At 38.9% G+C, this 16,096-nt stretch overlaps 2 protein-coding genes across 2 annotated transcripts in view; one reads left to right on the forward strand and one right to left on the reverse strand.

Moving 5' to 3' along the window:
- Nucleotides 1-16,096, forward strand: part of LOC308091208 (disintegrin and metalloproteinase domain-containing protein 10-like) — a 486,352-nt gene that overhangs the window by 374,351 nt on the left and 95,905 nt on the right. The gene's annotated exons all lie outside the window — the stretch shown is intronic.
- Nucleotides 12,240-16,096, reverse strand: part of cgnl1 (cingulin-like 1) — a 78,319-nt gene continuing 74,462 nt past the window's right edge. The window contains exon 19 of the mRNA XM_080436619.1: nucleotides 12,240-15,018. Within this exon, the coding sequence (XP_080292745.1) occupies nucleotides 14,865-15,018 (154 nt within the window). The 3' untranslated portion in view covers nucleotides 12,240-14,864. The remainder of the gene's footprint in view (nucleotides 15,019-16,096) is intronic.

Raw genomic sequence — 16,096 nt, forward strand, 5'->3', positions numbered from 1 at the left:
AGTGAGAGTGAGAGTGAGAGAGAGAGAGAGAGAGAGAGAGAGAGAGAGAGACCACGTACGTACATGAGTGCGTACCTGCGTTCCAAGTAGTTCCTACAATTTCCAAGAGAGAACTTTCAACTATCGGCTTCCTGTGAAAGCATCTTGGAGGTTTGGTCCAGGAGGCAAACACCCTATAAGTTTAAGAGCAGGATTAAAACTTTCCTTATTTGGGGAACAGGAGCACCATCATCATCCATAGTCTCTAATGTCTTCAAAGCCAGTGTAGTTTCACGTTTGATTACCATTACCTTATTAACAAATTACATGACCTGCCTGGTGAAACATGTTCAACAACTCTTATGAACGTGTAGTTTGGTGACGTAAGTAGGTATGTACAGTATATTTCATTTCTATGGCACTTCTCACAGAGAGAACTCACAAAGTGCTTTACATACAACGACATACATAAAGACACAGCACGAAGCATTCAAATGACTAAAAACAACAACAACACTAACATCAAAAACAAAAATCAAAGACATTCCACAAAATGCTTAAACAGTAATGTTTTTAAGTGGTTCTTAAAAATGTGCACTGAGGCTGCAGCTTTCAAGACCTGTGGAAGGGCATTCCATACCTTTTTTGTTTTTGACCTTTTGTGGAATGTTTTAGATGTTTTGTCTTTTGATGTTTGTGTTTTTGTTGTTTTTAGTCATTTGAATGCTTCGTAATTTGTCTTTATTTCTGTTGTATGTAAAGCACTTTGTGAGTTCTCTCTGTGAGAAGTGCCATACAAATACAATGTACATACTTACTTACTTCACCACACTACACGTTCATAAGAGTTGTTGAACAAGCGCAGCAATTGCCTGAGCCTTGACAACCTTGCAGGCTTATGCAAAGGCTACAATAATTAGTCATAATTAGACTTTTAGATAGCATGTTATGTAGACAGATGCAGACCTGGCATCCTATAGTGTGTTTAGTTTCAATGTACAAATTATAGATTTTTTGATATTATACTGATTATATGTTCTTGGTTTCCTAGATTACTATTTATTTGCTTTTGATGTGTATAACTCTTGTTTACCTTGATTACTGTAAATCGCTTTGGATTAAGAGCGCGCGCACACACACACGCACGCACACGCACACGCACACGCACACACACACACACACACACACACACACACACACACACACACACACACACACACACCTTATTTCAGCCTGATACCAGGCAGAATCTTTAAATACACACTCCAAGGATTATGAGAAAATAGTATACAAGAAAACAAACATTTTTTTGCTATTTTGAAATAGAGTCAAGATATGCTTGAATCTTAATAATACAAATTTGACTGAAATCCTTGAGTCCACATTGTACGGAACATTTTGATTTGCTATTTGCAATTTTTTTCCATTTCAGGGTTTGGGTAGGATATGTGTAAGATTGAAAGGATATTGTACGGTTAGAAATGAACCCCATGGGACATTTGTCAGCCTGGTACCTGGCAGAATCTTATTATAAACACTTCAACAAAAATCTGAAAATGCAGTTGGTAAGAAAAATCCACCTTAGGTATTTAGTAAAAACAGAATTACATAGACTCAAGATGTACTTGAATCTGAATAACAACCACTTTATTGAATTCCTTGGGTCCAAATTGTACGGGGGGGAAATAATTTGTCTCTGTAGGTTGTTTCCTTCAAAGGTTGTGCTCTTTTTTTAAAAAAATACATGTTCTGGTTTGGGTTCAGGATATGTGCAATAAAAGGGTTAAAATGAACCCCATGGGACATTAAATCAGCCTGTTACCTGGCAGAATCTCAAAATGCACACTTCAAGGATTTAAAAAAATCCACCCTATGCGTGTGGACCCCACTTTCCATCTACAGTAGACTATATTTTATATTCACTCACAACAACAAAGCCTTTTGAGACAAGACAGGTATTAGTGCAGCAGTTAAGCAAACCAATTGTGCATTTTAGGAAAGAAGCATGAAACTTTCAGCATATCATCTACATACCCCAAGATTTGATTTCAGACGTGGAAGCACTTTCAGATTGACCTCTGGTGACCTTGAGTGGTCATTGACCTCAGAATTGCATTTTTGGCACTTTCTGCCCCATTTTTCTCCATTATAATAATATATGCTTGTTAAAATGTCAGTTTTGTTCAAATAAATGAAAAATGAAACCTAATAGTCACTCAACAGAAATGGTGATTATTACTATTATGATAGTTCTGTTATGACATTGTTATAACATTAAAAACATCTAGGAGAGAGAGAGCAGCAGTAAAATAAAGAAAAACAAGAAAGAAAGTGCTAATGCATTCAAAGTGCAATATAGGTACAATGCTATTCAAAGGTGCTATTCATCTCATGTTGGTTTTGGTTTTGGGGGCAGTATATGGTGAGCGTTCAAGGTTCTAGTGAGAAGATAAGCTCATATATGGAAGGTATTGTGCTTTTTATGAAAGAAGCATGAAACTTCCTACAGTGTTTCTACATGTCATGAAGTCTGTTTTCAGACGTGGAAGCATTTCTCAATTGACCTCTGAGACTTGTCAGAGGCTGTACACATTTTGGGCTGTCAAACCCATGTTAAAACCAGAAATGTTGTTTCCTGTAAACCTTTATGATTAAAATGTCATATATAGGCTTAGCAGATGAGTTTAAGCTTGATTCCTAAAAGTTGCATATTGGGCAATTTGAGTAATAAGCATAATCAGCAAATGTATCGCTTAATGAGCAAATTACCTGGAAATAGCTAACATTTTGCGGCTAACATTTTGCGTCCAGTTAACTTAGAAAGGTGACTTAAGAGTCAAAGCCCATGTTTGCGATGTGCAGAAATTCATCTATTATCATGGTGAAGTCATGCAACCTTTCCTCATTTGCACAATTTGCATAAAGTATGTAATAATTAGGCCCAAGACCAGGAAAAAGTCTTGTTTTAGCTGGTAGTCAATTTAGAAAGGTGCTCTTAGAGACTAAGTCTATTTTTGAATGTCCAGAAATTAATCTTGCCAAAAAAAAAAGCAATTTATCTGGATCCATGTCCATGTATTGATTCTCCACCTTCTCACCTGGATCCTGTGCTCACAACCCTTTCACACCTTGAGAAATCACTGAAAAGCTTTGCCATTAAGTATGAACCCCACACTGGACCTCAAGCGTCATGACATGTATAATCCATTTGAGTGACTGGAAGTGCGATATAAGTCTGTCATCATGCGGGGTGGCAGTGGCTCATGAGGTAGAGCGGCCGTCTTGGAATCCAAAGATTCCAGGTTCCATCCCTGGCTCCTCCTGTCTTTGAGCAAGACACTGAACCCCTACCTGCTCCCAATGAGCAGGTAGGGGTATTGTATTTGTGTTTCCTCTACCATTGGTGTGTGAATGTATGGGTGAATGTGAAGTACATTGTAAAGTGCTTTGAAGAGTCAGGAAGACTAGTAAGGTGCTATTTAAATGCAGTCCATTTACCATCATCGATCCCCGCATGATGCCCACTGGCACTCTGATGTCATTCCCTGGTTGCAGTGGAACATTGATGAACATTTCTGGGATAAAAGCATTGCTTGCGGTGGCATCGCCTTCATTCTCAATGGTAAATCCTAGACAAAATACACTGTGCTTATCGGATGCTTGTGGTTGTCCTCCTCCAAGAACCTGTTAGGATGTGATACTGTCTCCTACCCTGTGAGAAGGGCAAGGTATGTGCTTAAAGTACTCCTAGAAAGTACCATGACTAGTCTCAATACAGTGCTTGGGGAACTTGATGCCACGCACAGTGACCTAAAAGATACCGGTGCAGAGTTCTTCTTCGCATTGTATTGACAGACAAATATGATTCTGCACACAGTATACTGCATGTTCATCTGCAGGTCATGTTGTGGAAGGCTGCAGATCGGATCGAGCCACCTGCAGAGGAAAGAGATATCACTACATCTGGGTGGGAGGTTGCTAAAGGAGGGGCTGTCATGCCCATTGTTTACTCCCAGGCAATGGCTCCAGCTGCAGCTGTAGAGCATTGAAGGCATGCAGCGAAATAAACTGCAGATACCATTCTGTAAGATTGACTATGTAAGTGTGAAGGAGGAGAGGTCCACTACAACCCATTAAGAAGAAGGGGGGCCATAGCTGTAGAGAGGCCACCTGGGAAACAGAAGGTACCAGGTTCGATTCCCAGCCCTGACAATATGTCGGGTGTACATAAGCAAGACCCTTAATCCCTAACGACCTCATGTCTGACCACTTGAGCAGCAATAACCTTACTGAAGCAGAGGTCTGAATTTTGCCATGGTCTAAGATGAAGACAACGAAGATGAGGAGGCTGAAGGGAATAAGGAGAGAGAAGATGAAGAGAGTGAAAAAGACCATTGAGTGTTAGATTATGGTTCCAAGTGTACTCACTCATGCTCATTATGGTACCATTTTTATCTACTCATTCTGTGTCTCAGAGGAGGGCTGTGGACAGTTGCCTTTCATTTTTTTCATTTATTTCTTTATTAATGCGAGAACAATGGCTTCTATTATAGCATGCAAACTTTCCAGGAATTTAAAGCCTGCAGTTTATATTAGCTTGGATTCCCCATCGATGTCACTGGTCGTCGTAGACAGGTTTCTGACAGAAATGGTACCATATTATCTCCCACCATATCCTTGAACTACTGCCATCTGATAGGAGGTTTAAGAGCATCGGGCTGGTGAGGGGAGTATAATGCCCAGGATCACTTAGAAAATTGGCACCGGGTGAAAAATAAGGGTTACAAAATCGTGGGATAAAAATTTAAGTAAAAAAAAAAAGCATCGGGACAAGCACCAGCATGCTGTCCAACAGTTTCTTCCCCAAACCATCAGAACCTTGAACGCTCACCATATACTGCCCCCAAAACCAAAACCAACATGAGATGAATAGCACCTTTGAATAGCATTGTACCTATATTGCACTTTGAATGCATTAGCACTTTCTTTCTTGTTTTTCTTTATTTTACTGCTGCGCTCTCTCTCCTAGATGTTTTTAATGTTATAACATGTCATAACAGAACTATCATAATAGTAATAATCACCATTTCTGTAGAGTGACTATTAGGTTTCATTTTTCATTTATTAGAACAAAACTGACATTTTATCAAGCATATATTATTATAATGGAGAAAAATGGGGCAGAAAGTGCCAACAATGCAATTCTGAGGTCAATGACCACTCAAGGTCACCAGAGGTCAATCTGAAAGTGCTTCCACGTCTGAAATCAAACCTTGGGGTATGTAGATGATATGCTGAAAGTTTCATGCTTCTTTCTTAAAATGCACAATACCTTCCATATAATGAGCTTAACTGCTGCACTATATGGACTTTCTTGGATGAGGGACAGTCCTCTCTTCCATTCGGTCTATTGACGTCTGGACAGTAAGAGGGGAGAGTGATGAAAGCCAGCTGCCAGGTCACTCCTACTACTTACAATTAATGGGCTCTGAAATTGGGCCTCTTCCTTACTTCCTTCACAGGCCTTAACAATGATACTAATGAAGGCTCTGTTCCATTCTGGTCAAACAGAGTCAGGGTGCTGATATTGTGCATTATGTTGGCTCACTGGAAACACTCAGCTACACCAGTGGGTCTCAAAAAAAAGTGTCTCTAAAGTGTTCTTTAGGGGGTTATAAATGGCCCATTATGGGTGTGTAACTCTGAGAGTGTACAAATGGAACCAAATGGATGTCCATTTGGTTCCATTGGTACACTCTCAGAGTTATGGGGTCCTTGAAATTAAAAAGTTTGAGAACCACTGTGCTCACTAAATGGAACAGAGCCTTCATTAGTATCATTGGTAACACCTGTGAGGGAAGTAAGGAGGGGGCCCAATTTCTTCCCAATATAGCTGCTGTAGCCTATACTCACAGGCAAACAAATATATATAGTAGGCTAGGGGGCACTAACAACAAAAAATGGCCAAATCGTTACGCGGCGGATAAAAGCATGACATTTGATACAGATGTCCCTTGGGTCATCCTAAAACATCCTAGAAGGGGTGTCCAAAAAAATCTTAAACAGGAAGTGAGTTATGGACAAAATTCAAAATGGCCACCTAAACTGTTGACCGTTGACTCAAAAGACACCAAAAGAATCTCCAAAAAGCATAACATTTGGCACATATGTCCCTTGGGTCACCCTAAGACATCCTAGAAGGGGTGCCCAAAGGAATCTGAAACAGGAAGTGAGTTATTGACGAAATTGAAAATGGCCGCCTAGTGTTGTCGATTGACTCAAAAGACAACTAAAGAATCTCATAAAAGCATACAATTTGGCACACATGTCCCTTTGGTCATCCTAAGACATCCTAGAAGGGGTGCCCAAAAAAATCTTAAACAGGAAGTGAGTTATTGACACATTTTAAAATGACTGCCTACAGTGTTATCGATTGACTCAACAGACAACTAAAGAATCTCATAAAAGCATACAATTTGGCATACATGTCCCTTGGGTCATCCTAAGACATCCTAGAAGGGGTGCCTGAAATGATCTGAAACAGGAAGTGAGTTATTGACTAAATTGAAAATGGCCGTGTAGAGTGTTGACAGATGATGCAAAAGACACTCATAAAAAATAATCTCATAAAAGCATGAAATTTGGTACAAATGTCCCTTGGGTGATCTGAATGCATCTTAAGGGGTGCCAAAAAAAGTTTTAATAGTCTCTCAATGGAAAACACTCCTCCCCATGGGCTGCACTGCTACAACATTCAAATCGAGCAGTTTGCCAATCTGGCATTTGGTCCAGAAGCCTGAAAGCTATGCAATCTCTACCATCTCCTGACAAATATGGATGGATTAAAGTCGCTGATTCGTGGACACCTTTATGGACACTCTTGCCAGAGGCTGCCAAAGTTTGTAGAGAACTCAAGTGTGGCTGCAAAGCTGAGCCCTTCTGTTCGAGAAAGTGTAGATGCCGGGATGCTGGGTTACCTTGCAGAGCATTATGCCAATGTGCTGGTAATTGCGAAATGGCACACATGAATACATGTAGTTACTAAACACTAATCACAAAAAAACAGTAATGATCAAGAAGAAAATACATGAGAAGATAGAGTGTAAAACCAGCAAGAAGATGTAGAGTGCAAAATAAATAAGATGCAAAGAGTAAAATAAGAATATGCAGAGTAAGATAAGATGCAGAGTAAAATAAATAAATATGCAGAGAGTTAGATAAATAAAGAAGATTCAAAGAGTAAAATAAAAAGAATAATGCAGAAAGTAAAATAAATAAGATGATGTAGAAATGAAAACAGAAGGTAGACTACAAAATACGGCAGGTTATGCACTGCATAACCTGTCGTATTGAGTCTGCATAATATGCAGACTGCCGTGGTCAACTGTTTAAACAGCCATTTAGAATTTCTTCAACATGGTCCCTTCCTAAAAAGTTTAATAAACAAGCAAACAAACAAATAAATAACCCCTTCTAGGATATATTAAGAAGCACTCAATGTACGTACCAAATGATACACTTTTATGACGTCCCTTTATGTTTTCTTTTGTGTCAACTGCTTTAGGTGGCCACTTCCTGTTTAAAACCTCTTTGGGCACCCCTTGTAGGATGCGTTCAGATCACCCAAGGGACATTTGTACCACATTTCATGCTTTTATGAGATTCTTTAGGTATCTTGCATCATCTTTCACACTGTAGGCGGCCATTTTCAATTTAGTCAATAACTCACTTCCTGTTTCAGATTATTTTTAGCACCCCTTCAAGGATGTGTTAGGATGACCCAAGGGACATATGTGCCAAATTGTATGCTTTTTAGAGATTCTATAGGCTTTTTGAGCCAATCGCCAACACTGTAGGCGGCCATTTTAAATTTTGTCAATAACTCACTTCCTGTTGAAGACTTTTTTGGGCACCCCTTCTAGGATGTCTTAGGATGACCCAAGGGACATGTGTGCCAAATGTTATGCTTTTTGGAGATTCTTTAGTTGTCTTTTGAGTCAATCGACAACACTAGGCGGCCATTTTCAATTTGGTCAATAACTCACTTCCTGTTTCAGATTTTTTTGGGCACCCCTTCTAGGATGTCTTAGGATGACCCAAGGGACATGTGTGCCAAATTTTATGCTTTTTGGAGATTCTTTTGGTGTCTTTTGAGTCAACGGTCAACAGTTTAGGTGGCCATTTTGGATTTTGTCCATAACTCACTTCCTATTTAAGATTTTTTTGGGCACCCCTTCTAGGATGTTTTAGGATGACCCAAGGGACATCTGTATCAAATTTCATGCTTTTATCCGCCGCGTAACGATTTTTCATTTAGTGCCCCCTACTAATATAAAAAAAAAAAGCAGTAATTTCCATCATATCATCAGTGTCAGCTTTTTCCATTCACCATGTATGTGCACAAGTAGCTACAAACACTCAAGGAGTACAAAGTCCTTGTTATTATAGATTTGAGCTCACACAGAATATTTCAGAGTAGGATCAAATGAGATTCACCTCTTATCTTCTTATATTACATAGACCCCTTAATAACAGACGACGTCACACTGGCTCCAAACGTCATACTGGCTCCAAATGAAACCCATTCTGTCAGGTCTCGCTATGACCTGCCTCACTAGCCAACACACAAGAGGTTGAGAATTGATTGCACGAAACAATCACCTGTGCGTCCATTCTCAATGTTAGTAAACAGATAATTTGTCTATTCATTCTTGGCTTTTGTGTAGACATCAGTGGTGGAAAAAGTACTAAATTTTTTTTACTTAAGTAAAAGTATCAATAATGTACTCTATTACAAGTAAAAGTCTGGAATTCAAAATTGACTTGAGCAAAAGTACAAAAGTATCAAAATGTACTTCAAGTACCAAACGTAGAAATAACTCATTATGCAGAAGGTCCCATTTCACAAGTTTTTAAATGTATAAATATTTGTAGATCGGCTTTTTTCAAATGGCCGAAATGTATATAGGGCTGAAGTGGTTAATGTATGTTTTGTAATAATAATCAAAATCTACAAAGTAACTAGTAACTAAAGTTTCCAAATAATTCAAGTGGAGTAAAAGTACAATATTTGTCTCTGAGATGTAGTGGAGTATGAATGAATGAATGAATGCTTTATTGCAGACTCAAGGTCCATAGATACATACAGATACAGACTCCAACAATAAACATGAATTAAAAACAGTCCTAGAGTAGAAGTAAAAGTATAGAAAATTGGAAATACTCAAGTAATGTAAAAATATCTCAAAATGTACTTAAGTACAGTACTTGAGTAAATGTACTTAGTTACTTTACACCACTGGTAGACGTTACACATGGAAGCCAAAACAATATTTACAATAAACAGAAACCAACCCACTGCCAATGCCATTGGTGTCTCTACCGCTAGAGGGCAGCATAGTACCGTGGAATTCTTTTGAGAAAAATATTCCAATTTAGCTTCCATCATGAAGGTTGAAAATATATCAAGTTATGTATTTTCCCATTAGACGTACATACATACTAGTCACTGAGAACATTCACCAGTTATTTCTTAGTTCTCATTATTTATAATAAGAGTAGCATTTGAAGCTTCTAGTACAATAGTTGGCCAAACATCTACATATTCCTCCTGTCTGTCATTATACAAAATGTTACATTTACAATGGTACATTACAAATGGTTACATTTTGTATACTCTCAGAGTGAAATTAACACTCAGGGACAGTGGTGTAAGGTAACGAAGTACATTTACTGTACTGTACAATTTTGAGGTATTTTTTACTTTACTGGAGTATTTCCAAATTTCAGTAGGCCTACTTCTACTCAACTACATCTCAGAGGTAAATATTGTAGGCTACTTTTACTCCACTACAATTATTTGAAAACTTGAGTTACTAGTTACTTTGTAGATTTTGATTATTATTACAAAACCACTTCAGACCTATATATATAAACTTTGGTAATTTGAAAATAGCCAATCTACAAGCTCACAACTGCTATTTTCAAAAGATTTGTATACATTTTATACACTTGAAAACTTGTGAAATGGGACATTTCATGCACTTTTGCTTTCACTTTTAAGTATATGTTGAGGCCAATACTTTTGCACTTTTACTCAAGTACATTTTGAATTCTGGACTTTCGCTTGTAACAGAGTATTTCTATATTGCAGTACTGATACTTTTACTTAAGTAAAACAAATGGAGTACTTTTCCCACCACTGCTCGGGACTTTACTGCACCGACTGTTTCTCCCACAAGTTACTCTGCATGAAGTCACCATTAAAGCACATGGGAGGAATTCCAGGAATGGTCACCTTGCAAAGCCCTCATACAGTCATGCACAACATGAGCCCCGCGGCCCCTATTAGCTTTACTGCTTGGCTTGACAGAGCAGGAGACAGATAATGCCTTCAACATTTAGCAGGTTGATCTGTTTGTTCTGGGCACAATGACAAACAAACCGCAGGTCGTGACCTCGGAACAACAATAGACCCATGCAGCTAGCCCTCCTCCTTGAGAGGTTCCTTTCTCTCCCCCGTTTTCTGCTGCAGTCAACTGTAAAATCCCCCCTATAAAAGAATGTCTGACTGCGTGGATTGGAAGCATCCATGTGACGTCCCCCTCCACCCCCAATACACATTATAAAAACATACACACTACATAGGCCTGGGAAATGTATCAATATTATATCATAACACTAGATCTATATGGGATTTTGGATGTTGAAATATCGTGACATAAAACCATAAGTGCTGCCTATTCCTGGTATTAATCACTTAAGCCATATTGCATAAAATTGATATTTTCATCACAATACAATATTATCGTCACAAATATTGATATTGAGTAATTTGATCAAACTATATTGTGATTTGATTTTGTCCACAGAGCCCTAAAATAGCCTCTACACACAAACACCAGAAATGTTGTTCCTACCTATATAGGCCAGTCTGTGACATCAGTCCTAGACTGACTCAAAATTTGGGCAAGGTTTAAGCCTGATCGGAGGCCCGTTGACTTCCACTATAAAATCTAAGTTATATATATTTCAAAAAGTATAAAACATAAATGATGTGGGAAATAAAATAGTGGCGGTATTTCTGTGGCCTACTGGAAATGAGCACACAAAGTTAAGCGCTGATGATCAACCCAGTGATTCTCGCACACACACACACACACACACACACACACACACACACACACACACACACACACACACACACACACACACACACACACACACACACACACACACCTATAGCCTCCTGCAGAGCCACGCCATAATAAAACAGTGTCATACTGAGCTCAACATTTGAAGATGAAGAGCGACTGTTGACACAGCTGCTTTAACCAAACACTGATTTCAGCAGGATGAGTGAGGTCAGCCCAGGAAGACAGCAGACACCACGCAGGTCAAACTTTCATCTTAAATCAAAATGGACTGCATGCTGATTGGCCTACTTCCTTAATCTGGCTGCTGTCTTGGCCAGGTCTCTCTTGTTAAACATTGCTGTCGGGCAGAAACCGCTTATCTCCATATTGTAATGCCCTGCTTGATCATACTACAGTCAGTGTCACACAAAAGCGTCGTTGAACGTTTTGAGCTTGTAGATCTGCTACTTTTGAATTTGAATCCTGAAAAGTAACAGTTTTGGACATATGAGGTCTCCACCCGCCAGACATGAAAAGACTCTTTTGATCTCAATGGGAGTTCCTGGTAAAATAAATAAAATAAAATTCTGGTAATAAATACTGTACGGTACTCATCAAAGACAGATTATCTTCTAATTAATGTCTGCCGATTCATTTCTTGATACGTTGTTTGGTCTAGAAAATGTTAGGAAATTGGTGAAAAAAATATCAGTGTTTCCCAAAAGCCCTAAGATGATGTCCTCAAATGTTTATCCATAAGTTTACTGAGGAGTTAAGAAACCAGAAAAATATTCACAATTAAGAATGTGCAAGAGAATTTTGACCTTTCTCCCCTTTAAATTACACAAACTGATCAACCACCTAAGCCCCATAATCAATGCATGATGGTGTCGCGTGGTGAAAATAACGATCTATAAGCTCATAACGTGTTGCGATGTGACGCGTTGTGAGCTATGTAGATCTGCTACTTTTGAACATGTTTGAAAACCTTTGCCCACAATAACAATACAAGTGGTTAATCGGTTATCAAAATTGTTGGCAATAAATGACAATATTTGACAACTAATCAATCAATCAGCTCTAGAACAGACACAAAAAAATGATTTATGAAGATGATAAGCATATGAGATTAACTAAGGGTAACTTTATTGTAGTCTCAGCAGGAATTTAAGTGTCAGCAACATAAAAATGTACAGTATAGAGATAGACAGAGAGGTAGTGGGAGGATTTCTTCTCAAATCCACTCTCTCCCCTTCACAGGCAAACAGACTTGAATGCATTCAACAATAAGCCCACAAAGAGAGTGCAAAATTATCACAGTGTAGCAAAAAAGGGTCGATTGTCAGAACATTTCATCTGCGGAAGTTCCATCATTCATTTAAACTTGATGTGACGGAGGACAGAATTCTTCACATAGGAACTTAAAGAGCAGTGGTCCCCAACCTGTGAGCCGTGAGGTTACGGCAAGAGGGCCTCCAGATAATTGGCAAAACATTAAGATTATAATGATATAACATTAATATAAAAAATATCATGGCATTTCTTTTCTTTAAAACCTTAAAACCGATAAATAGGAACTTAAAAGTATACTATGTTACTTCCATTGATCCAAGACGGATCAAAATCAAAATTTTCCTTGATCATTAAAATAGAGAATGCACGCGGCCCACCCAACAAGTGGTTAGATGGGTGGGCCCGGACGCGAACGCTTTCAAGATTTTCAAGTGGGCCCCTGATGCAGTGAGAAGGTTGGGAACCACTGACTATAGAGAGAAAGCACACTGATGCTCAGCACAGGTAAAGCCTGGTTTCTATACTTGGTTGAACACCGTGTCTCACACAACCAAGTATAAATCAGGCTTTAACCACTTAAACCCCCATATGGATTGAATGGAGTCCCTCAGGGATCTATACTAGTGTATTCTCAGTTTTCTGTTATTGTGGGGAAAGCTTTCGCTGAAAATAGCCGATCGACAACCTCACGACGCGTCGCGTCGTGAGCTTGTCGATCTGCTATTTTCATGCTGGGGTTTAAGTGGTTAATGTGTGGCCTCATGCTCATAGAGGCACATTTCAAATACACATATATGAGGTCAACGACAACAACAACAAAAAAGGCTTCCAGTATGTTCAATATTAACACTGTCACGTTCATTGAAAAATATAGTGTAAATAATATAGCTAGCTTCTAAAATTGTAACCTGTTTCCAGTAAGAAGATATTCTTTAGAGATTACACTTCACTATGTGCTGGTTTTGTACAAGGTTTAAGATTACCTGCTAGATATAGGAAATATAAAAGATTTAGGAAAGTACATTTTGAGTGCTGCAGTACTGCGATCGCATGAAACATACAAAGCCGATTCCAGTTTATGCAGGAATACTGTAATGTCTATTACCGTCCCCCCAAGTGTTCGTTGTATAGGAATTACTAGTCAAAACATGATATAAAAATTTACAAAATCCCTCCTTCAAAGTTCCCTAAAAACCGATTGCCCTTCACTTAGCCAGCCTTCGACATAATCAACCTTAGAATAAATAAAAGATATTGTGGCTGAACCTGTTTCAGTCCTGGCACTCTGCACCTTTTTATTTGAACACGTCAAACGAAAATGAATATTCAAATTATAGCTTCTAGCATATATGATACTGTGTGTGACTTCAACATATTTGATAGGCATAAAAAGTAGGGGTTAACAATGTCATAATGTTTCAAAAAGGTAGTACTGGTTATGCTATTTACAGTGCATTAAAGGCTGTGCTTTTAAGTTTACTAATGCTAGATTAATCACAGGCAAGCACGGGTACTTCATCAATTACCTTGGATAAAACAAAGACTGCTAGATTGAAGACACCCTTCAGTGTCTTCAAACAATCTTGGAATCTGCTAAAACCAAGTTGAGGATGTTTCGAACAAAAATGACAACACCCAGGGCGTCTTTACGCACACAAAACAATTTAAGTTTGAAGTTTAACACAAGTAATATTTCTAGCCATGGCTACAAACTGTTTCTGCAGTCAATCGCCATGGCTGTTTTAGTGTAATGGAATAATGGTACTCTCAGAAGGCAGACTTTGTTATTTGGTCCAACAGATATGTACATATGCATATTTATATGTTTAATTCAGTGGCTCTCAAACATTTTCATGTCAAGGACCTCCAAATTGATATGTATTTGGGGTGCGGACCCCCCATCTGAAAATATTTTGTGCCAGGGACCCCCCATGAGAAGATATGTCAAGATTATTCGAAAATAACCGATCTACACGCTCACTGTGAGCGTGTAGATCCAGAGTGGACCCTGGAAGTACCCAGACTCCACTTTGAGAACCAGTGGGTTTTATTCACAGTTGTGTGTTTGCATACAGCAGCGGTCTTCAACAGGGGGTACGGGACCCCTAGGGGGTCCTCAGAGTTACTACAGGAGGGCCGCCAAATTTTTTTTTTTACATTAACCACTTGAACCCTAGCATCCCTATTCTGAGGAGAACTTTAGCCAAAAATAGCAGATCTACAAGCTCACAACGCCTCGCAGTGCGAGGCGTTGTGAGCTTGTAGATCTGCTATTTTTGGCAAAGAGGCGTGTCCAAGAGAAAAAAGTACAGAGTGAAAGGTCAAGTTTACTAAATATTGGGGGTTTAAGTGGTTAAAATCTATGAAAAATCGGCAACATAATTGTATGCAATATGTAGTGGGGGGGGTCCCTGCTTCATCTGTCTCTCAGCTAGGGGGTCCTAGAAGACCCCTGGTTTACAGGGTGAAGGTGGTTAGCATGTTGTCCTGACTGGAGGAGCGCTTGTACCCGGAGGATGAACTGAAATAGGTCTCTCCATCGGTACTAATGTCATCTTCATCATCGTCATCATCCAGGTTGTTCAACAGGGGGGCAGAGTTGGTCTTACGCCTTCAGAGAGAGAGAGAGAGAGAGACGCACGAAAAGAGAGAGGTTCAAGTATGAGTCATTATTTTACATTTAAAAACAAGAACCGTTGACAAAAGTGCTGTAAAGAAATGTACAGTTAAACCGTAAAACAACACAATTAAAACATAAAGACCAGTTTAACCCATTAAGGACCCCCAAAATTAGATGTATTTGGCCGCGGACCCCCATCTCAAAATATTTTGTTCCAGGGACCCCCCAGAAGCAAAGATTTGAGTTACAAATGTTCGCTTTTAAAACAAAGATTTGCGCACATTTTCACTATTTTTCAAAAATAGCAGGCACCGAGTGCCGCGCTATGAGCTTGTATATCTGCTATTTTTGAATAGCCAAAGTGTAAAATAATGTTTTTAGCTGAAATGAAAAAATGACACAGATGCGTTCCAGGTCTTAACCCATTAACTGCCAGAGGTATTTTCATATTTTTTTAGCCAGTGCCAGAGTTTTTCATTGAAAAAAAAAAAGTACTCAGGAGCCGAGATACAGAATTTTTAAGTTTTAAGTTAACAAGGAAGTGGATAGGAGTCTAGATCTTCGAAAAATCATATCTCCTTGGTCTTTGGGTCAAATTGGATTTTTTTTTTAGTTCACGTAGATCTACGCGATTGGCACGTGACGGCTTTAAATAGGTTCGCGTAGATCTACGTGATTGGCAGTGAATCAGTTAATGGGTTAATTGCGCGGCACCGAGTGCCGCGCTACGAGCTTGTAGATCTGCCGCTTCTCCAGGTCTTAATGGGTTAAAAGACAAAGAACAAGACCAAATAACATATTAAAAGCAATAAGACCAAAAGAAAATGAAAGCCAACTCTCATGCTGGGTTAAAAGCCAAGGAATAAACATTATGTTTTAAGGAGATAAAAGCATGCATAACCCTTTCAAAAATCACTAAATGACCTTACATAAGACTACCATCAGAGCGTCAGCTGTTAAAAGCTAGATTTGATCACGGAGTTGATCTTTTTGTCCGATCACTGAAAATCACTGTCCATTATCACAACCAGAATTTGTGCAATGGTTTTACATATCGTTGCTGTTCGGG

Source organism: Gymnoscopelus braueri (assembly GCF_963280865.1).
Source record: "Gymnoscopelus braueri genome assembly, chromosome: 1".
Classification (NCBI taxonomy): Eukaryota; Metazoa; Chordata; class Actinopteri; order Myctophiformes; family Myctophidae; genus Gymnoscopelus; species Gymnoscopelus braueri.